Here is a 24,149-nt window from a genome sequence, read left to right as displayed (position 1 = left end):
CTCATCCCATCTCCTGCCACTTGGAATGTTATTGAACAGGGAGAAGGGAAAAGAAAAGCAGCGCGTGGGAGGAAACACTTGTTTCATCCCAGCAGATTAAAGCGTCTCTTTGTTCATCGTGTTTGACACGCGTGATTGCGGAGAGGAGGAAAACAATGCAAATATGTTAATAGGCCGCAAGTACACTCGTTGTCATGTTTGCTCGTGTCAAGGCGGATCTGCGCGCCGCATGGCTGACGTACCTGCGACTTACAGAACAAGCCGGCGATGTGCTCTGAAATCATTAGCGAGCCTCAGAGGTTGTGTGTGCCAAGGGTGTGGGTTACATGTCAACTATTTTGATCCTTGGTCAGATGACACCGGCTCCTTTGTGGGGCTGTGTGCATGTGCACAATGTTGGAGAGCTGAATGCCACAGCTAGGGCGGCGACACTGAGCTGGCACAGCATACGGTACACACAAAAGTACTGTTCTCCCAAAATGTCCCCGCCTCAAATATTTTGAACTCTGATTGTTTCTCATCCCTGTCATGCCCCGTTTTACTGGCTAAAGCCGGCTATTATTTATTCAATGGAGAGAGAGGTTTCACAGCCTCCTGACAAATATAGCAGCATTAATGGCCTCTGCCTTCTTATGTGTCAGCATTTCACAATCGTTGCACCTCTCCAAATGCTGCCGTGTCAAATAAAACAGTCAAAGTGATACTGCTGCTATTTTTCTCTGCGAAACAAAACACAAGGCCCCCACTCGCTGAGCCGTGATATAATTAACTCAACTTGATAAGCAGTTGACGAGGTATACCTAGAATTCGTACGCACATGTGCGTTCGTGCACGTGTACGCGGGTGTGTATGTGTGTGTGAGGACAAACAAGCCTCTGTGTAACTCTGGCTGTGATTTGTCTCGAAGAAACACCCGTTTCCTCCTATCAAGGGGTTCCTGTGCAGCCAGAATGGCCAGGATCACAATGGGAGTTTTGTGCGGCGCGAGTGCAATGGGGGGATACACTGAACAGCTGAAACCCGGGAAGATGGCCCCTGGAATGCTCCCCAGCAGTTGCTACTGTTGACTAATCGGAATATGAGAACTGGGGAAGGTGATCTTGAATGCAAAGAATGGCACATTGAAGAAGCAGCTGCTTGTTTTGTCATGTGAATGATGAAGACAGCGGCAGGAAGGGACAACAAAATCTATATCTTCGCTTGTGTAAAGCGAAACCTACGGGGACTGCGTCTGTGTGTGTTGTGTGAGGGATCTGCTTTGGAACAGATAGTAAATACATAATTCAGTGGGGGGACCAGGCACTCTGTTTAGCCCATACACCCTCCGTTTAGCCCTGGGCTCTGATCTCTGCCTGGCACAGGAGCAACTTTGTCACAAGAGAGTGAGGCTGGGAGGCAGATGAAAAATTGGTTAGATTAAGTGACGTTGACATAAAGACGTTGAAAATAAACAATATACCTGCGGATGTGCTTTGAGATATGAAGGACCCCACTTACGAGCTTTTCTAGAAGTGAGCCGTCACAGAAAGAAAAGGTAGATTGGTGTTTTTTTCTGCCACAAATCTGTATCTGCGTAAAAAAAATTATCTGTCGTGCCCTCTTTACATTTTGTTGTGAATTTTTTTTTATGAATTACATTTTTACAGAGAGCTATTTTCCATTACTAAAAACACCACTGTAGAGGTGCAAAACTTTTGAAGAAGGATGATTAGATAGGGGGAGAGTAAAAGGCTAGCTACTGGGCATTTTTTTTTCCAAGTTCAAATGTCAAATTGGCAGACTGCCCACACCGTACGGCCGAAAAATCTATTTAACGTCTGCTTCACAGGGTGACAAGAGGGTTGATTGGCAGAGAGCAGAGAGCGGCTTTTGATCATATGTCCTAACAAGCGATTCCAGCTCATGTCTCTTCAGCCTGAACAGATCTGCATTACCTATTCAAACAAAAGTGACAGACCAGAGCGCTGCTCCGCTGGGCTGGCGCACCGTGCCGCGGGCCAAGACAGAACACACACACACACACACACACACTCACACACACACACACACACACACACACACATATGCAGAAAAAGAAGAAGAAAAAAACTTTCTGTAGCAGATATAAACCTGTAATAAGTATTTAATCAAACAGATTACTTGCATCAAGATCCGTGTCTGAAAGACCCGAATGAAATAAAATGAGAAGCATATTATTAAAGGGGATGGGAAAATGCTTGACTGGTATTTGGCCAGGGCGCACATGAGTCCTGCCAGGAAGGTCCCGGCCTAAGCAGTGGGATGCTGCACCCAGAGGAAACACAAACAGCTACGTGGCTGAAGAAGGCCTCAAATTCTGCAACCAAGGCAACTGGATTCTCGAACCCTCATTGCATATGCATGGAGTCAGAGGCTCATGCTCAGATCATTATAACAAAGATTCCTATTAATTAGGTGGGATAAAGCAGAAGCAGATGACACGGCAGCTGGGATGAGATGAGAGGGTAGAAGGGAGGGAGGGAGGGATGGAGGGAGGGAAGGAGGAGAGGAGGGCAGAAAGTGCACCAGTCTGTCTGGGCCAAGGGAATGAGCATTTTATCATATCTAATACACACTGAATTTTACGGCTATATTTTTCAAATATTAAGACTTCATTTTTAATTCATTTAATTGCTAATCATTCCAAATTAATGAAATTACCCCGAAATAAAGCTGCTGGTGTTATGTTGCACCTGCAGTCAATTTCCTCTGAAGCTGCGGGTGGACTCAGCAGGGGTCACGACACTGATGGAGAAAGTGTTACAACAGAGTCGAGAGTTGATCAGCGCTAATCAGCGCCCAAACTATTCTCTTCCCAAGCTTTCCCTCAGCCCAGAATCTCATTACATGCTTGTCGTAATAGAGCGTAATGACCGCACAATGATGATCGCTCAGCCTAGTGCACAGTCATTATTATACAGTGAATAATACACAACCTCACCAGGGGGATTACATTTACAAATAGCAGAGTGTGGGTTCAAGGCAAAGGTGCGGCCAATGTTCAGCACACATACTATTAGCGCATCTATTGGAGCTAACCGATCAGTGTTGGGCAGTAGTAGTTTACAGTGATCAAATCATACTCTTGCGTCGACAGAAGGTATATTACCCCTAGTAACCTTAAATGCATCTCTTCCATTTGACATCCTTTAACAATGTATTGGAAATAATATATGTAACTTTTAATTGTCCGATAATGCCGTGGAGTGGAAAACAATAGCAGAGAAGGGTAAAGAGGTGTGTCTATGCTATCACAACCCAGTCACTAAACAATTAACCAGTTAACCTTGCACCATATAGCAACGTGCAGCAGTACAATCTAACTTTGAATGTGTGTGCGTGTATGTGTGTCAGTATGTGTGAGGGTGAAGGAAGATTCACGATTCAAGAGTTTTTATTCGCCATGTTTGAGCATGTTTGAACAGTAATGTGTAGAAATGAGAAGACAGCAGAAACTAAAATGTTGCTCTGAAATATTATTATTGGTTAACAGAAAAATAGATTTTATCTCCACCCAAAAGTAATTGGTGAGGTTTATTTAAAAAAAAAAAAGTGATCATTTAAAAAAAATCAAATCCTACTTTAATTGAGAAGGATGACAAAAGGATGTCATTGCATTAGTCTAAAGCATTGACATTGCATTAATTAAAGCTTTCAGAATTAAGAGTTCATTTGTAGTGCAGTTGTATAATTACAAATTACGAATTGGGGTTTTTAACATTTAACATTTTTAACATTAAATTTCTCTAGTGAATAGGGAAATAACAGTAGAATAACAACAATTTCCAAGTATCTTGCCCAAAACCGGTTACAATTGATGTCCACTTTAAAGTACTATTTTTTCAGAAGGTTTCGATCACATTTACTGTTTGGCTGGCTGTTAATAATCTAGTCACTGGTGTAAAATATGCTATTTTTGTAGTATTTTGTGAACTAAAGTTGTAAATGAAAAAGTCCACACTGCCAACTTACTGCAGTGTCTAATGAGCACACATGCTGACAGGTTGCTTGACCTCAAACCATGTTATTCTCCCCATTTATACAATAGTTCTTGGAAATGGAGTCAAAGATTTAAATGGCAAAATATGTCAGTGTTTTCAAAAAGGTTGGTTGAAACTATTTCCTTCTGTGGATTCAAGACAAGACTTCTCTCTAGATATTGTACAATAATAGGATAACCAAAGAGAAAATCAACAATTTTAGTGCTGTTAGAACTACAGGTGATTGAACAAGTAGAAGCGAGTCAGAGAAAATTGAAAGGATCGTTTCCTGTCCGTATCATTGAAACAACCATGATTCTCCACACAAAGTATTTCTGTGTTGACTTGCAGAGTATTGATTCAGACTTATATTAGTACATTATTACAAAAGTGTTCTTCTTGCATACGGTCTCCTTGATTTTTTTTATTTTTGTTTTTAATTATGTTAGCTATTTTTCTCCGCCACAACCCCCTTCTACATGTTTATTTCTTGACGAGTGCTGTCTGGAGACTTAACCATAAATAATGCATTTACAATAGCTAGTAAGTAAACATGGCGTACGATCCTTAGCCCTGCTGGCAAGTGCGCCTAATAGGGCTTTTACAGCAAAGGTGACTATTCAGCTAAATGCGGTCCACGCTGCTTGGAGGACATTTTCATTCATTAGCACAGTCACAAGCACTTAAAGCACTTTAAGGACCTGCAATGGAAAAGAAGGGTAGAAGGATACAGGGGGTAAAAAGGCAGGCTACAAATTCAAAGATAAAGGAATGCCCAAGCAATAATATGTCCAATACTAAGCACTGTGGCTATTGTTTTGAATGTATCCAGTTCAGTGATTAGAAGTAATTGTGAGGCTCAGCAGCATTACATCATTATATAAAAAAAAAAAGACATTAAGAATGTTCTGATGCAAAATTCTCAAGGTCACCACTAATCCCAACTCCGTGAGGACAATGAAGTGTTCTGACCAGGCAAGGGAAGCCCAAGAAGAATAGTAGCAGATGGCAAACAGTCTCCGAGGACCTCGGTGATCCCGATCGCAGACACCAAAGCGGCCGAATTGGACACAACAGTTGTCATGCTTAGATAAGCGGTATATTTAGCTCATCTGTTGCTTGCGGCACATTAGCGGTGTCATTAAGACAACAAATGGCTTCTCTAACCTTCTTGTGTTCTCTCCATCCTGCCCTTTGCAGACTTCAGTCGTATCTCTTTCCAAAAACAAAGAAGTAGTGATTGGATTTCACTAGTTTTCGGGAAGTTTCTATTTTCTTTTGCCTCGAGAGTCCTTGGCCCTCCTTTTTACAGTAATCACTGATCATCACCACTGAAGCTTCCTCAAGTGCTCTCCAAAACTGAGTGTCTCTCAGTTCGTGCAGCATGGGAACAGTATTTTGAACTTTGTGGCCTATCCTATCATCTGCCATTTCTCCTTCATAGAAACTAATTTCCTCTGACAAGGGACTTTATTTTGGTGGCAGTGAGACACAGTGCATGAGGCAGACCAAGTCTCTATTATTAACAGGAGATTAAAACAGCTGTATGGCACTCCACCGCAGCCTCTCCTCCCTGCAATGACATACGGCCCTGGAGTACAAGATGCACTTGACCATTTAAATTTACTGCACCAACCAGGCTTCAGCAGCTGGGGTTCATTAGCATAAGGCCCGGCATTACCACAGAGATCTCAGAGTGAACATCAACTTGACGAGACACGTACGGTATGAAACATAACCAAAGCTCTGAAGCCTTGTAGAAAAATGCGGTTTTCTCAGCGAAACGGGACCTCTCCAAGAATTAATTCAGAGTGATTTATATACAGTAAAAAAAAAAAACCTGTATGCACACTGATTTCTTCTGAAACAATAACTCCCACATGTCCAGCCGGGTGTAATAAAAAGACCACCTAACGAACACTCAACAGACGAAGAGAAAATTATTTTTCGGCTAAGAGAGGTCTAATTTATTCATCTGATGAAGTGCTTAAGCTAAGAGCTCCCCAGACACTAAATGAGACACATGCATTCCCAAGGGGGTTCAACATTTGATTGGATGTAGTTACATTACTACAGCCCTAATTAAGAAGGGAGATGTGTTTCTGCAGCTTGTTCAAATATTTGTTTCTTTCACCACTGTACTCTTTATAGACTGCAGGCTGTGGGAGGGAGACGCCAACACGGGGAGACGTCTTTCAGATAGGACATACAGAAGACCTCATAGTGTTATCTCCTGGTTTTGCATTGGCAATGCCATTGAGATGAAGTAGTTTGTGTAACAGGTGTGTTTGTAGCCAATTTGACAAGTAAAAAGTAGTATTGCTGAAAAGGAGCTAAAGGGGAAAGTCAGATATGACGGAAAGCCATATTGGAAGCTGCAATCCCAGGAAGCGTTTTTCTTCCTCCAAAAGTACAAACGGAGCGGGGATCCCTACCGTCTTGCTCTGTCTTTGTCATCTCCTCCAGCTTCTTCTGCTTGAGTGTGTCCACCACGTCTGCCAGGCTTCCTTTGCGGCGCTCCGGAGTTCCAAACGCTGATGCGCTCAGCAGGTCGCCTCGCTCCCGCGCCCCCTCCTCAGGCTTGTGCGGGGAAGTGGAATTGTTGCGGAAGGAGTACAGCGAACATACTTTATTGCTGTCAGATTCCTGTACGGCAAACAAAGGGGCCACAATGACAAGAGATGAGTGGTTCTTCCTTTGAGCTTTCTGACACAACTTGAGTACTGCACAGGACTCTTGAAATGGTTACTGTCGTGATGACATATAGCAGCGCATTGTGCCTTCAATAGAAGTCCCTGCACTGCTAAATAGGATTTGATGTCGAAAATTGAGATGAAATGATTAGGTACGCTTGCATAGGGTACATTCATAATGCGCTTTGACTTCAGCTGCCGAGACAGAGAAACATCCCAACTGTAATTCGTCAAATTGCTCTTGAGTGTGCATTTGTGTTCAGGTGACTGCTGTGTAATTTGTTCATTTTCTAGTGCCGACCGATTCTCAGCTGAGTGCCTGGAGACGTCGTAAATCTGTGTCCTGTCTCAAGCTGTTGTTGTTTTTTCAGTCCCACCTGTGCATGGTTTAGTATTTAACTTAGGGTCTTGTCTCCAGCCGTCTGGCTGAGTGCTCCCTGTGCACGAGCACACATGAAGGGAGACGGGAAGAATGGGATGTAGTTTGAACGGGAGAGAGGAAGTGAGAGCGAGAGAGAGAGCGATACGCTGCAGATGTGAGATTATAGTCGGCACACGGGCCACGGCTGAGCGCTACATCTGACAGAAGGTGGTGTTAATTATGGTTTGTGGAGCAGAAGGTCGCTAAGCAGCAAGGAGCCTCTGCCTTTAACAGGGGAACAGTTAGGTGTGATTTAAACATTTGCCCTCACAGTTAGGAGAGGAAACGTTTCGATATTCAACAGACAATGTGAGGTTTAATCATAGAGCAGATCCAATTTCTGGATCTGGATTTGATGGGGGTAAAAAAAGATTGGACAGGGCCAATTCCTCATCCCTGCGCGGCATGTAGCGCCCTAGGCAGAGTTGCAGCGGTGTGTCGGGTGGTCTGGTACCAAGCTCCAGGGTGGCACGACTGACCGACCTGCTGTGCACCTCCCAACCTTGTGTTGGATGATTATGCGGCGTGGCAGAGACAGTGGAGAGTGCTTGAAGCTAGTGGAGGAGTGCTGGGTTAATCAGCTGGCACGGGTTCAGGGCACAGCCTACACAGACGCATGGCACAGCAGTGGAGTCAGGTAATCAACACACTCCAAAGAGAGGAATGATCTTTCTATTTTCTCCTCTGTATCACGCCACGCCGTCTTTTGATACTTTTCTCTCGCATAACCTTCACTCTTCTCACCCTCGGCTTACAGCAATTCATCTTCGGTTGTTTTCATGAAACAGTCAACCTTTGATAGCAACCAAACAGTTTTAATGTTCAGATCTTTATAACCCAATCCTGTTTTTCTCATTGCCTTAGCAACAGCCAGTGGAATACAAAGCTATATCGTCTTGTCTCACTACATAAAGCTTATTTTCTTTTGGAATGGAAGTTGTTCATTACCTTACAACATGTCACTCAGAAATATTCATGTACTGAACCTGTTCATGTGCCTGGATGTACATATGTGTGTGCATAAGAAATATGTTGTGCTGCAATCCTGTGGTGTTGAGGGTCGACCAACTGCGGAGCTAGTTCAGAGGCCCTCTGGGTGTCTTTACTGTTCTGCCATCTGTCAAAGACAACCACCTGCCTCTTGTGTGCATCTAGCTCACAAGTGCTCATGCTGCCCTTCATTCCGCTAACATCAAAGTAGCTATGCACTTAGAACGTACAGCATCTGGAAAGTGGCTGCCAATTTAGCTTTGAAGCAACAAGGCGGCGAACAACACCAAGGACAAGACATGCTTCTTTTAGAGAAGCAAGAATGCAAGCTCAAGGGAAGCAGAAAAGGCCAAGTCTTTTGGCCATGATGCAGTTGGGATTTGTGTCGTGGCTAATGTTTAGGGAAACGTTCCTCTGTTTACTCTGAGAATAGATGATGCTTTAGTCTTTGCCAGAGCTGCTTATACGAAGACCTCAGAGGTTTCATGACTCTGAGGGGCTGGAGCTATGGATAGAATATCGGCTTCTTTGTGCAAGCAAGGGACAATGAGGGCCTACTGAGACCGGATCTGCAACACCAAGGGGAGCATAGTAATACAGTAGTGTACACTTTCTGTCTAAAACGGAAGTCTAAAGAATTCAATGTTGCGTTTTACTGAATTTTGCCAACATCACTTCTCTCGGTTTCACCATGAGCTAAAACTTTGAAGAAGACTATATTTAGAAATTAATCAAAGCCTTCTTTTAGGGCCCTTCATGGTCTGGACATGCCCAATACTATAGCGGATGGAATGTAAGGAATAGAAAGAAAGTCTGAGTACACTAAAGACCGTGCATCAAGGGCTTTACCTCTTTGCAGGTATCTGCAATTTACCCAAATAGATAAATGCAGGACAAAGGATTATTAAAGACCAACTTTTTTTAGACTGGTAGCAAATAGTAGGATTCCCCAGATTTTTTTCCATGAATGCAAATTATTTGCAGAAGAAAACACCACACTGGCTTATTTTCTTTCAAGTTGTGTCTTTGTTTTGTATTGTGTCTCACCATGCGTTGTTGGGCAGACACCAAGCTGTCCCAGTCACTCTCTGAAGGTACGCTGCTTAGCGGCTGAATTTCATCGGGATGGGCTTTTCCATGGAGCAGATTGTGCAGCGGCAGCTGCGGTGTGCAGTGGGCGTCAGCCGTCTCCTCTTTTTCCCAAGACAAGTGATCCTGGCTCATGGCATCATCTCCATCAACCACAGAGGCAAAAGGAGACGTGGCTTGCTTGGTAGACATGACTCTGCTGTTGAGTGAACAAATGACACTTTATTAATGTTGACTAAATAACAACGAGTGAAGCACAAAAACGGTGATGTTTCCTCCCGGAAATAGATAGGACATTGCTCTTGTTGGCGAAAACGTGCACCGGTGCTACAACGTTCAACCTGACTGCGTGAGGGGTCTGGAGCAGGTTGTGGGGTCCCTAATCTTTTGTTTAATGCAGATGGATGGCTTGATCTCAGCCTGGAACTGTGCCTGCTTGGGGCCTGGGCCAAACCCCAAGATACTCAGGCAGTGGGTCAGCCAGATAGTAAGGCTATCAGCCAGGAGGAAAAAAAAAGGAAAACCTCACAAATAATTTAGCCATTCATCCATTTACAATTTTTATTTTCAAATTCATTGTATTTAGATTTTTAAAAAGCTATGTTAATGTTGCTCTTATCCAATTCAGCAATTTGGGCAGGGATCAGAAAAAGACGCAACTGCTTGTTTTTTAACATAATTAGGCAAGTTTGACCTACACTAATCTTCATGATATAATTACCTTGTATGATTTTGATAAAAGACACCAAACTAAAGTAATTGGAACTAATATTTAGTGAAAGTTTAAAAGTATAATTACGATGGGCAGTCGATGTGGCTGACAAATTTTCACTTAAGTGTTGCACATTCACAAACACACACTGCTTCACTGTGATAGATCGGCCTGAACATGGAGTGGGCGAAAACAAAGGTGGCCTAAGTTCATGTCATGTGTCTCAGCAGCTGAACAAACACGTCCTATAAGTCAGGTACCTGACTGAAAACCTGACATTCTGTGCCTGCATGTCTTGCCTCCTTTGTGTAGCGGGACCCGGCCTTCAATTTTAATAACCCGTTCAATAGTTTTCTTGCTTGTGTGTTAATTGAAACTCCCCAAATGCGAGCAAAGCTCAGAATGCACATCACAAATGTAATCGAGGTCTGAGAAATGGTAGTTCGAAGGGGAAGACGTGTGCGAGTATGTCCGCCGGGGGACGTTCGAGCGCTCGTATACTGACTGATTTTTTATTAATGCACCCAAAAAGCCCGAGCCTGGAGTGCAACAAACGCCTTGTCCTCAATGGAGTGTGAGAGTGAAACAAAGCACTGCTTTTGTATTACACACTAAATCAAGTGGCATTATTTTACCACTAAAATATTCAGTCTCTCAGGCACTTTTACTTGAGTCTCCAGCCATCAGTCAAACTGCTGAGGCGTGAGCAAGACAAGGAGACGGAGGGAGAGCGATGGAGACTCCATCCTCCTGTAACATGTGTCTACAGCAATCTTGTTAAAGAATGCAACAGATCTGCGGCGGGCTCCATAACAGTATTTGTCAGCAGGACTTAATAATTTATTAGCAGGGCAAGGAGGCTTTGCGCTCAGGCAGCTAAAGAGTGCCGAGAATTGCCTGGGCCCCGCCCCCTCCCCTGACAGGCCCCATACAATACCAGCTCATATCACCGAAAGGGGAAATAATTCTTTGAAAATATCTAATGGCAAGTATGACATTTTATTTCTCATACTGGTACGGGGATCATACAGTGAAGTGATCTAAAGGCTTTTCTCAGCAGCAGATCGGCGCTGACACAATAAAAGCAATTTATGAAAAGAAAATAAGAAGTCATATTCTTTTCAGTGTGGGTGTAACTATGTATAAATGAATCATCTTCTCCAAAAGAAATCACACTTTATACAGGCTTGGCCTCAAATGCAAACAAAACAGCTATGTTTGTACGTTCTGGAACTTTTGGAGTGACTTAACCTCTCCCAAAACAAGCCCCAAATATGCCTTTATATGGCAAACGGGAAAAAAAAATGGTGCGCTTGAAGTTCATAAATCCTCGACAGGCTGCCATCCCTCATGTTTGATCGCGCCATAACAATGGACAGCTAACAAGCCAAACTAATCAATAAGGGCATGAAATGCTGTCTTCTTGCCCACTTTCTCGAAGACAAAGCCCTAGTGATTTTGAGGACGGGAAGCAGCCCCAAGGGGAAGGGGCAGCTCCCAAACAGTAGGGCTCGCTATATACTATATATAGCTGACAATATTGAAGGAGAGGGACTTATGTTCCCTGGCTACAAGCTCATGTAGCCTGGAATGCTTTGACTCATGAACTGTTCCCTGTGATAATGTTTCAGCGTCAAGAAAAACAACCTCTGCTTAATTGGAAAGTATTAGAGAGGGGTGTTGTGCATCTTCTATGCACACTTTTGCGTTCTGCTCTTTTATGGTGAAAGGGCCGTCTATCTGCTGGCTCTGCCTGGTCACACCATTAACCTTTTATTGACACTGGTGACAAGTAACTTATCATCAGGTTCCATAAAACACATCCACCCCACTGCTAGCGTGTTGTACCTCTTGGTTTTGATCACAAGACCCGACAAGGGGAATGAAAGCAACTTCCAAAGCCAGAATTATATGCCATGTAATGCGAAGACAATCACTGTGTGCTAATAAGAACTTTAGTTATCATGAAACTTTCACACACAATATACACCAACAAAACTTATGTCGCTTTATGTCAAATTATATGTCGCAGTGTGGAAATATTTTATCAAAAAAAGATCGGTAGCGCAGCTACTTGCAAAATATGTCAGCAAAGCTGAATTACGGAATTATAAAAATTGTGAAACAGTATAATGCCAATTTTTTGGGGAACCTATGATGTTCCATCTTAGAACACATGGTGTTCTGATACACATGATAAGACCTGCTGGCTCTTTGAAGAAATAACACGCAGGATTCCCACTAATTACAACTAGATTCAGCAAAATGTTAAGTTGTATTTTTAATCACTTCTACTTCTACTTCTATTAACGCTGCCTGTCTGTCAAAATAGGCCCTCTGGTTTTACAACAAACTTGTCCACGTGAAAAAAAAAAATGAAGACAGCTGTACTATGCTGGGAAAAAAGAAATAAATGATGTCATCAATTCATCCACTTTTACTCGAGTTTCATCACATTGTAGTCGCCTACAAAAAAAATCTCAAAATGTTGACGTCCTAGTACCTAATGCCTTACAAGATGTGCCTTGAAGTTATGCATCACAGTCAACTTGTAGTGTAACAATGTATCAACAAAAAAAATTGGCTTCATGCAGACTTTTAATTAATCAAGGTGGTCGGTCTATAAATCATTCAGTTTTAGTGTAATGTAAAGTAGAGTCATCAAGCCATTAATCAGCCCCAAGGACTGTTGTTTCAATGTCTAATTACTGGAATTACCATGTAAAGAAAATACAATGCATGATTGTATAAACATTTGGAATATAGTTTGTGAACCGATTACTTTGGGGATTTAAAGATGCGTGCGTGTGTGTGTGCACGAGATGAGCAAAATCATCTGCTCGTTTCCCTTCAGGGGTTCCGCCTGTTCTAACAGGTGTCGTGGTAGGGTTCCTCAGGGTTCTTCACCTGCCATAATGAGATATTACTACCTGACAGCTCCCAGCTGGAGGAGCATTGACACGGAATCCACCGTTTAGCACAATTAAATTATCACCCTCTATTGTGATTGTGCCATGCTGTGCAGCCGCCAGCCTTCTTGGTACATAATCAACTCGTAATAAAAGGCTGTAAACCGCACACACTCACTCGCTGAATGGCAGATGCACTCACATTTTGAGGCACTGAGGAATTCCAGCAGGGGAGTTTGGACAAAAAGAAAAAGAAAGAAAACACACACACATTGTGTAGTTTCTGTGCACTCTGTTAGAATGTCTTGATGCTCAGCTTACAATGTAATTAAACTCATTGGTATTCTAATAAAGTAAATGGTCGGGAAGATACAGACTTCTCCAACTACTGCGATGAGGTGGCTGGAGGGTTGTCCAAATTAATTTTGTAAAATTGATCCGCCATTATTCTTGACCTTCCCCTGCAAAAAGTCAACTCAATTACATCTGTACTTCATCTCCACTTCACACTCTCTCCTGATACCTTCTCTATTAGACATGGCCACCGTTAGCACATTGCTAAAACCCAAACGACAGGCGCCCAGAGCAAATTAAGCAAGCCACCTGAAGTGCGCACTTTACATATCGAGCCGTGTATTGATAATTACTTTGCAGGGTAAATTATTTGCAATAATATGCCGCAAGAGGAAGCGTCTCGTTGCTCACTTTAAACACTTGTGCAGCTGCCATGGCTGCGTGGTCGGTGTCCTTGCGCCGCGCGAGGCAAAGGCACACGCAGGTGTGAGAGTGCTTAAGTGTTCCTGTCTGACTCCTCAGGAAGGGTCGATGAGCACTCACACACTAAATCCCTCCACGCCCTCTCCTCCACTACCTCCTCCCCTGTGCCCGTGGCCCCGTTTCTGATCCCAGAAAACTCTGTCGGAGATGGATGGCACAATTCTCACTTCTTCAGGATACATACAAGTTCACCTTATACACCCAATGAACGATATTTAACTAGAGAAAGTTAGTACAGTGGGGCCTGAGCAACTAAACCGTTTGGCAAAAAACTAAAGGCAAACGGGAAAACCTATTGACGCTTTACCCTCCCTCTTATGCTCTCTTTCTTCCTCCCAACTTTTCACAAAACCTGCTGGGCGCTGGCGTTCCCAAAGGGTCTTGTGTTTCTACCGCACTTAGGCAAACATCACAGCGAGTCGGGCCGTCCACTAACAAGAGCCTATTTGCCGAGCAACAGTGGAGCTTTGTGGCTTTCCACAGTTGACAGTAAGTTATGAGCCCTTTGTGAACAGGAGAAGGAAAACAGAGATCGGAATTTGGCAGCAGCATAATAATACAGAAATCTCCTGTCCGTGGAACGTGAAATTTTCATGGCAACAATCAAGCATTGTTGAGGGAAAGAAAAGCAACGGTGACAGATGAAATATAGAGCGGGGCCCCCTTTTTGTACCACGGTAAACAAAGCGCCATTCAAGCCATGTCCACTCTGTCATTTATAAAGATAACTTCTTCTGTGCGCCTCAAAGTTTGCTGCAAATGGCTGCCCTTCAACACATCAAGCATAACATCTCTTATAGTTGTCAGAGGGGTGAAGTGGGGGTGGCCAAGAATCAGGAAAAGCATCCCGTGTTGCCAAAGAGAAGCACAATAGGTGTAAAGCGGGCATCAAAACACCAATAGGAGAGAAGTCAGGAAACAGAAAGTGGGCCTTTTGGGTGATTCAAGCAGACAAATGCTCAAAGACAATAGGTTATGTTTGGAAGAAGAAGAGTATGGGAGGGGAAATGTGGGCCCCGGTCTTTAGTCTTACCGCCATGAGGTCATCATTGGCACAGTAAGTGGGATTGGTAGAAATGCCAATGGAGCAGACATCTGGAGCGTGAACGCACAGTGCCCCAGTCCTTAAGAAACTGGAACATTTGCATAGCCTTGTACAATATTTTCAATAATTGTCGCTCTTACGTCTCTCTCATTATGTGTTTAAATATGTTTCTATTATTTTCGAAATGCGTTTCAAGGCCTTAATAAATTAAACATGAAGCGGTGGTTTGGAACATAACCCAGCGATGGAGGGGGGGATTACTGTATCTGTATCAGTGGGTCATGGAGACTTGTTTGTAAAAGACAGCAAATTGTCATTTACAGATATATTTCTTCAGAACCAAAAGTGTTGCTTCTCTTCCTTTTCGTCTTTGGAGCCTGTGTCTGAAATGGAATAGGGGATGGGGGTGGAGTAGCCGAGTTTCATGTGACACGTCAATTGGAAAATCAAAACAGGGGTAATTCATTTGCTCCACCAGAAAGCCATGAGGAAGAAGGGTCAGGCGAGCCACTCCTCAAAGATTTATGATTAAGCCTTATTATTTTTGGGAAACTGACATTGATTGCTGATTTAAGCCACTGAAACCAATTAATTTGCCCACACCGAATAGAAAGCATGGTCAACAGCGTGTGGCGTTTTGACAGATTGGACAGGAAGAAGCAGGGCAAATGTGAAAGACTAGATGGAGCTCTGTTTGGAGACAGTTAAAAGTTATTTCAAATGACTGACAGCTGATAAAAAAAAAAAAAAGGTCGACTCACCGATCCTAGTAATTGCCTCAAAATTTGGTTCACAGAAGACATGAATGTAGTGCTTTTTAGCAATGCTGAGACTCACGGGTGGCACAGAGAAAAGTTGAGTAAATGAATGTAAAACATACTGGTCATAAAAATCACCGGGCTGACAGTCATGGTTGAACAGAAAAATGTTCTGAGCACTCCAAGGAAGTGGGCGCTGCATGTAACGGCTCAGACGCTGACCGAAACACAAAACGTCTCATCAGTCTGAGAAACGTCGTGTCTGACTGCTTAGACCAGTGTTTCCAACCTTGATTAGATTAAAAGATTAAAAGAAAATTAAAAAATCAAGAAATAAAATAAAAGTAGAAAATGCAAAATGGCACACCACAACTAACTGCTCCTGGCTGGTGACGAGAGACAGCTGATTTGCTCCATCTTATTGAAACGGTAGACATACAATAGTGTGGGGATTTGTGATCAACCGAATGGGGCTCCCGACAAAATTAACGTATCATGTAAAAAGAAAGAGGATGACAATATTTGATAGGGAGAAGCTAGAATCTGGTACATGAGAAAAATAGTGATAACACGTTGCAATTCTTAAATTCTTGTTAGCTATGTGTAAATCATTTTATATGTCAATTGTTAAATAAAGACATATTTATCCATTGTCCTGGTTTTATTATTAAAGCGGGAGCCTCCATAATCCCTTTTTCCAGCTGGTCAAGAGATGCCTTTGGCTCCACTAATACGACTTGCTTTTTAATAGACACTGTGAATCACTGGGCGAGGGCAGACTTAGAACTGAAATAATTAAGTCAATTACTTTCTTGAAAAGCCACAAGTGTGCTACAGCACCGTTTGTGTGTGGTTGGGCACGATCTATGGGGCCTGTGTTTCCTGGGCAGCCTCGCGCCCCGGCCGTCTCTGTTGTGGTTCCCTGCCACCGCAATCATGATGCTTAGCTGCAGTACAGCACAGGCGCAGAGCAGCAGCTCGTTTTGCTCGGCTCGCTGGGCCCGCGAAGAAATAATCTGCTCATGTCAAACTACATCCCTTAATTTCAACGCAGGCCTAATTTATACAAAGTAGACTATTGTCAAACATTTGCCCAAAATATTTCTATTTTATCATAAAAAATCATTTTAAAAGAGATTTCATGAGTAATTGTCTAACATCCAAATTTGGTCCTGAATTACCAATGCCACGGTCAAAATACCATAGAGGCCACAATCAATCTTTTTGAAGATACACAAACTAAACAGAAGACAAATAGTGAGTGAAGGCCAGACAAACATTTGATAAGGGGCTCGGCATTTAAGTTGTTCGGCAGTGTTTTTGCTCTGCACCTACACACACACACACACACACACACACACACACACACACACACACACACACGAGCCTGAACCATGCATCTGTCTATTTGCTTTCTACTCAAGTGTAGGTAACAGCTGCATCTTTCACAGATTCTTGAGCATGTAACAAGACAGCCTAAATGCTTTGGGCTTGCAAAAAAGTTTTATAGAAATATATTTACCTAAATAAAAAGTGACTATAGGAATTTTTTGTCATCACTTATCATGTTAAAGCTGACGTGACTGGACAGTAGTGCATAATAAATATGGCCTGTGGGGGAAAGAAAATCTCATTTCTAGCCTTTCTCGTGCTTCTAATTTGATGCAAAAATTTAGACCTGTTATGTTGTGACCCCAGAAAAGCACCTTATCCGTAATGGAGTCTTATCATAACAAAAACTATGTTGAAAGGCCGAAAGTGCAGATCAAATGACTGACACTTTATAATTAACACCTTCAGATGGTTGTTTTTCCTCAAACGCAGTGGTTTCATGCTTATTAAAATAGAAGCACAAGATGGTGCAAGGAGATGGCAGATCTTTCTTCACAAATCATTTTCATCATGAAGTACTGTCACGACACACTATGACATGCAATAAAAGGTATTTCCTTAATTTCTATTTTCATAGCATTCTAGAAAAAAAAAATTCTCCCATGGATCAGATTTTAAGCAAGCATTCATAAAACTATCAGAAGCTTCATAATTTCCCATTCCCCCTCCTGTGGGTGTGCCTGCCTGCAAAGTGCTGCTCAAGCCGCTCCTGAGAATTGCATCATGAGGAAGGGCGTAAGACCACAGCAGCAACGCACCGTAACATGGAAGAAATACCTCATGCTGGACACATTCATAAACACCTTGAACACGAGCTGGCCGGCAACTCAGACTGGTTGTAATGGCACACCTGACTGCACGGTGCCAAGTATCTGCTTAACCAGAGTCTTGTCCAAGAGTACACAAAAACGCAGTCACACCAATGACTCTTAACGTTGCATGATCTCATATACTGTATGAGGGTACCTCATTATCAGTGTGACTTTTCACCCTCCAAAAAAAAATGTTTGGTATAGTTGGAGTTGATGCAATATGAACCACACACGAGGAGTCAGCAGCGATCTGCATATTCAGTAACTTCCGTAATTATATGCGCAATTCATCAAGGGGATGTGATTGCAGGGGAAGTGGAATAGATGGGAGCTGAGAGGTCTGATTCCTGGAGGACTAAAGTCTAATCACTAAACTAACATTATAATTGAAATCGAAATTGAATGCTTTAGCTCTCACAAAGAATATCTGATATTTCACCAAGTGTGAAATGTAAGCTTGGAACTACATATTTATTATGAGCCATTAGCGAGTCAGGATTTTTAAAAAATGTAGATACTAACCCCACAAAAAGAGATGCAATGTGGAATAAAAACATCCTCATTAACTTCTATGAATCATAAAATTGTTTCCAGTTGTTCAGTTCGTGTTCACCACAATTTGATAGGAATTGGTGTGGGCAATTAATGGATTGGAATAGTTTAATGTGCAGTTTATATACAGACTTGTTTTTACAGGTTGGGGGAAATATTTCACATAATAAATATATATTTTACATAAATATACAATTATTTTATTCCCTCATCCTTTTTTGCTCAAGCAGATCATACTCGATGGGCGGGAAAAATCTTGTTTTTAGTCGGAGAATGTGCCTTGCCTATTATTACTACAAATGCTGTATTGTCACATGAATACAAAGAAAATAAAATTCTTGAGCATCTAATAAGGAGCGCTTTGGAGAGCACTGCGTCTGTCCTCCACTTCACCTCCACATCATCCTGCCTTCCCATTCCAATCTCAGGGTTTTCTCAGGGTTTGTCTGACTGCAGTAAAGTGAAAGTGCAAAAAAGTCCTCTGTCCCATTCTCCTTTACGCCGCCTTCTCTTGCTATTGCTGTCTGACCGCAGGATTCATATTCATCCTTCAATAACATTTAATTAGTAATGCCAAATTCATTAACCTATACTGCTGTTGCGCTGGCCTCAGCCATAAATTAGCTTAATGCGAGCGGACGTATTGCAGCTGTAATAAGGGACATAAAAGTCAAAGAGAAACAGATACTGTTCCTCGGTAGTCATGGATCATTATAGCCCGGGAGGGTTCACGTTCAGAAAAGCAGCTCTCTTTCTTTTTAGTGGGCCTTGCGAACACTGTTTTAAAGCAAAGACCATTTAAAAACGTTATAATGACCATGCAGTGCAACAATGCTGGAACAACAGATTTTTTTAAGGATTGTGTTTAAACAGTGGTGGTTAAAAATGTCACTAAGGCACTGTTATTGAGTCAAAGTACTTGAGTCAATACTTCAGCAACAACAACAAAAAGCGATTTATGTAGGAGGTCCTTTTCCAATACCGTTGAAGTCTGATTTATAGTCGTTCAACACAGAGCTAGCTGATGATGTAGCCAAAGCCCAACACAAAGTGCAGTGACACAAAGGAAAAAAAACGATCTACTTTGCATTTTTTTGCTCAGCGTCTCTGAGCACTACTGAAAATGGTGACTAAAAGTCAGAGAACCACTTTGGAGTTAGAAGCAACAATGCTGCACAACAGTTTCATGTACTGAGACAACTGTGAGCTCCTCTATACGCCAGTAATCTTGATTAACACATTACACTGAAGAGCCTAATCAGCCTAAATCCCACATTGTTGTTTTAAAAAAACGATTATCATTTAAGTAACAAACAAGACTCATCATCTACAATTCTCTTGGCTTGGAATTTTTGTGATGAGCTGATCGACCTTTTAGTAAACAGTAATGTGCCTCCTGTTTCCTTTGAGGCCAGCCGCAAGAATAACAATAAGGAGGCCATTATCAACTATTGCACTTTGAAATGAGGGCCTGCCGACAAAATAGAAGATATAGTTGCTCGGATGCTTTCCATACAATCAACAAGCCATTGTTAAGGACTTCAGAACAACGAGAGTAAACAATGGGAGTGATAATGATTGGACTGCGCTGTCATGAACATCGTACACAAAGGGTCCACTCAGGAAGAAAGGCCCTGATAGTCTTCAGATACTGTCATAGAAGTGAACGGTCTGGCTTCACAGAAAACAACCTTTCACTTTCCGGGCGCTCAAATGTGTGGAAGGGCACATTGTTTGACAGAAGGGCCACTTATACATCACAAGGCCAGATTTGGAGGACAAATGTTGTATCATTTAGCAGATGTTTATAAAGCTCTTGTCTATATGAATAGATGTGACTTACAAGATCACATATTGTCATGTCTGACAAGTGATTCTGCACATACACTGAGCAAGTCAAATGACTAATTTACTAATCGGGCATGTCAGCTGAGTTTTATTGAACATGTCAACATGACTCCATTAGATAATTGCTAATCTATGCTCCATTGCAAATCCGGCCAAATTCCTCGGGGAATGAAGACAAAGAAAAACGGCCTATGTATTTACTGTAAACACACATGGGATATAAAATGTCTACACACCCATGTTCAAATGCCGTTATAGAAGATAATAACTGAGACCAAAATGAATCCTTACGAAACCTATTTTATCATTTCTGTGACCTATAACGTGACCAGTGCGTGGTGACTTCCAATTAACATGAGTTTGAATATGATAAATTAATTAATTGAAAATTTCGTAAAGATATATATCTTTTTATTTTTATCTAATTGAGTTATAAGTTTAAAAGTTTTAGGTCACTTTTATAGTAGAAATGATCTTATTTTGGTCTCATTTCTTCACACCACAAAACCTGGCATTTGAACAGGGCTGTGTAGACTTTTTACATATATCCACTTTGTATATGTAAACTTCCTGTGGGGTGAGAGTTGCACAGAGGTTCACTATTAGCAGTGCACAATTGTGAGCCAGTGAGAGAGACAGAGCTGGAGGGTAGGAGGAATGCTAAGTGGGCCCCTTAGCCTAGTCAACCTTCAGTGGGTTTCATTTATCTTCATCTTGTTAGACTAAATTAATTAACAATCTCAATGTTACACACTTTCTCCTTTCATTACATCAAATAATGGCAGAAAAGCAGGGGGGGGGGGGGATTCGGGGAGTCCAGCCCACTGGGAGTAGACAGACACTGAAGACATCTCTTTCCTTTACTCGCTCTCTCTGTTCATATTCGTTTGTCTTCCTTCACAGTCCTCCCATTTTCACTATACTAATGTGAAAAAGTCTTTCACAACTGTGCTGTGTAAAATGTTTCTAAAAAGAAAATCCAAGCAGTAATGTGAATTGTGTCACTTTTAAACAGAAAACTGGGAGACTATTTCGGACTCAAAGCGGTTACATCACTTTGGCTTTTTCCACCAATGCCTCAGATGCAGTTGATCAAAAAATAATTCATTTTGAGTCAAAATGATGACTTCTAAATGTCTAAGAGAGAACTTATCCCATCATCACATGAAGTCCAGTGCAGAGATATGCACCCACAAAGCTTCCTTTGACCTAATTCAACTGCTTGAGAAAAGATGCAGGGATTCTTCACTTGAGGAATGTCTTAAATGCCACATCCCTCCACCTCTATCCCTTTCTCCCCTGATCGCACCCACACCAAGACTCACGAGTGCAATCCAAGCAAATGGGCCTGCCCTGAAGCAAAACCTGCCTTTAATCGTGGCCTGATTGTTGGCCAATCTCCAACCAGTGTGTGTGATGTCCTTCTACTGACGCTTCTCCTCTAATTAGAACACATTCTGACAGAAGGATGTAGATTAGCGCAGGAATAAAGGTATTTACTTTGAATAATCGCTGTGTCCTCTCACCGCTCTGAGATAAAAGAAAAAAGAGTCAGAGATCATTTCCCCCCTATTTTCATTGTTTACAAAATCGTCCTATTAAATGTTACAATTGTCTCTTCAAGGGCACGATGCCCTCCCCCCGCTGCACAATTAGTTACGGGAGATATAAACACTGCTATCCACTTTGCAGCATTACTTGAAAGAAATGCATGTGGGTGTAGTCATGCTGGATTTCAAAAATATAGCATCATGTCTGCCCGAGTAACTCCTGTCAAGTCAGAACAGATTCACCTCACGGATTAAATTGGTGCAAAGCCTGGAAAATAAAACTTGCTCTAAACTTGCCCTGAAGCATGAAATAATGAAAATATATTTACAAATGAGTCCTAAACATTGACAATGTGTGGGCCCAACTGGGGCTCTTTTTTTTTTTTTAGAGACAGCATGTCCATTGGTTTGATCAAAAAAGATTGGATTGGCTGGACGAAAAAGATTTCAATTCATGAAAGCCGTTTGAGTTGAATTCCTTGGCCATGTTTTAACCAGCGAGGGTAATAGTATCAAATCGTTCTTACTTTTTAAATGGCCCCAACTGTTCAGAGCGACGAAAAAAAAAAAATCCTGTTAATTTAATCAAATAAGTGACTTTTTGAAAAAGAAATCAAAGAGGATTCATTAGCTTTAGTAAAGTTTGGCTGACAGAGGCTTTGCAAAGCAGATGCTGCTGCTGTGGCTTCTAATGAGCCAACCCTAATTAGGGAGTAACACTGGAGCCTGGAGAAGGTGGTTGACTAGGAAAGAAGCCAATGGTAAATACGTTGTCTTATTTACTTCCACTGTGTCTAATGACAGCACACTTTCTAATTAGAATCACAGGCAAAAAAAATGTAAATCTTTATGGTGGGTCAAATAGAAACAGAGAACACCACAGGAAAGTACAGTACATGGTAAAGATGATAGGCCCAGGCACAGCGGCCCTGATGAGGTGGGTTGGAGAGGGAGGGCGGACGGGGAGAATGGTCGACCCAAAGCATGCGGTGTAAAGACCAGAAAGGCTGATCTGCTGATCCCTTAAGACGTGAAGGGGAAAGAAAGGGGACACCCCATCTACATCTAACCCTTATGCTGATGCGTGCTTTCAGTCTGACTGGAGGCTAACAGGGAGAGCATGCCTGTCCGCAACCACATGGACACACTCATCACGCACGGCTTGGATAAATATATGTCAGAATCCACGTTTAACATAGTTCAAATATACACACAAACACGGGCACGCACACACAGGACAAAGTCTGAAGCTAACAATATGTGGAGAAATTTAACCCCCAGTAGCCCACATCCACCCTCGCCCGACCCGACCGGTGAGCCTCAGTGGCGACAACGGAAATGAAACTAACCTCAGTAAAAAGCTGCTACGAAGAAAGCCTTCCATGTCAGCGTGTGGGGTTCTGGCAGGAGAAATCACAGAGAACCATTTTCACTAAGAAACTACAGTCATCATCAAGAAACAGAATCGAAATTGAAATGGAAAGAAACACAGAGCATACATGTTCCTCGTTCTAATTCGGCATGTCTTTAATTAAATCAGAAATATGGCTATGCATCCACGTACTAGTGACATCATTAATTATACCTTGTTGCATCGGGGAGTAGATTTGCATACAACGTCGGTTTGCGCCGAGAGCCTGATGATATGTTTGCATCACATAAACTACTGATCACTATACAACCCTTTCCCACAACTGTGTACGGATATATACATGAACATCCAGCACTCTAGCCGCAGATCCCAGCGCGACTCTAGTTTGTTCAGAGGAGCAAACGGTGGTCCAGCTGCAGCACATGTGTGGCGAGGGCGCTGCGGCTTTTGGGAGCCAGGCCACAATGGACCCGAGATGAGGCGTGCAGCGTCAATGAGGCAGTAGGATGTGGTCATGATGTCACCGCATGTAGGGGTCGTTCAGAAGCCTTATCCACAGAGTACGCGAGATGCGTAGCTAAAAATGAATTTCGACATAGTCTGGTATCGGTGCGGAGAATATTCAGCACACTTTGACTGTGTTCAGCAGGAAGCAATCCCAGTTATGAAATTTTAGATCTCACAGCTATTAATTAATTAATTAATTGCTCAACCAGTAGAATATTGAATTCATGTGGTATGCTTGTGCATATTTAAAAATCTTGTTGAGTGAAAATAATTGTCTTCTAAATTGTATACACTACAGAGAAGAGTTGTTAATTTCTTTACTTTGCTTTTAAATGTCTTCAATGATTATTTCTTTGATTTGCTTTTAGATCTCTCATATCCTTTTGTTTGTAAATGCTTGAAAATGTTGCATTTTTAATTACGCGAATTACATTGTGTATGTATGGAACGCCCTATAGAAATTAAGCTACCTTGCCTTGCCTCGCCTAACAACCCTGCCAAATGTAAATTATTAATAATAATGCCTTGCCCATGGATTGTCAGAGCCGTGAGATTTCTGTCTTATTGAAATAGATCTAGATGGACCAGTTTTGGGGGAACAAAATATTGGTGTGTGTGTTTTTTTTTTTTAAATCAAGATATGATACAGTATGATCAAATGCCAGATTGCTTTCTTTTCTTTTGAGAAGTCCGTAATAGATAAACAATCTCTTCAAATTAAAAT

The 24,149-nt window shown here is 42.1% G+C and overlaps 1 protein-coding gene across 8 annotated transcripts in view; it reads right to left on the bottom strand.

Annotated features, from left to right (window-relative positions):
* The window catches only part of sox6 (SRY-box transcription factor 6), a 123,309-nt gene that overhangs the window by 75,641 nt on the left and 23,519 nt on the right, over positions 1–24,149 (bottom strand). For 3 of the 8 annotated variants that reach the window (XM_088370863.1, XM_088370865.1, XM_088370864.1), the window contains exons 3-5: positions 22,896–22,946; positions 9,150–9,390; positions 6,434–6,644 (exon numbers count right to left, since the gene is read on the bottom strand). In XM_088370863.1, the coding sequence (XP_088226989.1) occupies positions 6,434–6,644; positions 9,150–9,390; positions 22,896–22,930 (487 nt within the window). In that variant the 5' untranslated portion in view covers positions 22,931–22,946. The remainder of the gene's footprint in view (positions 1–6,433; positions 6,645–9,149; positions 9,391–22,895; positions 22,947–24,149) is intronic. The other 5 variants (XM_088370866.1, XM_088370867.1, XM_088370868.1 and 2 more) reach the window with 3 other exon arrangements.

The sequence above is a fragment of the Syngnathus floridae genome, chromosome 3 (assembly GCF_059516105.1).
Source record: "Syngnathus floridae isolate MCC-2025c chromosome 3, RoL_Sflo_1.0, whole genome shotgun sequence".
NCBI lineage: Eukaryota > Metazoa > Chordata > Actinopteri > Syngnathiformes > Syngnathidae > Syngnathus > Syngnathus floridae.
The sequence above is the reverse complement of the archived record's forward strand: the minus strand, read 5'-3'. Positions and strand labels throughout refer to the sequence as shown.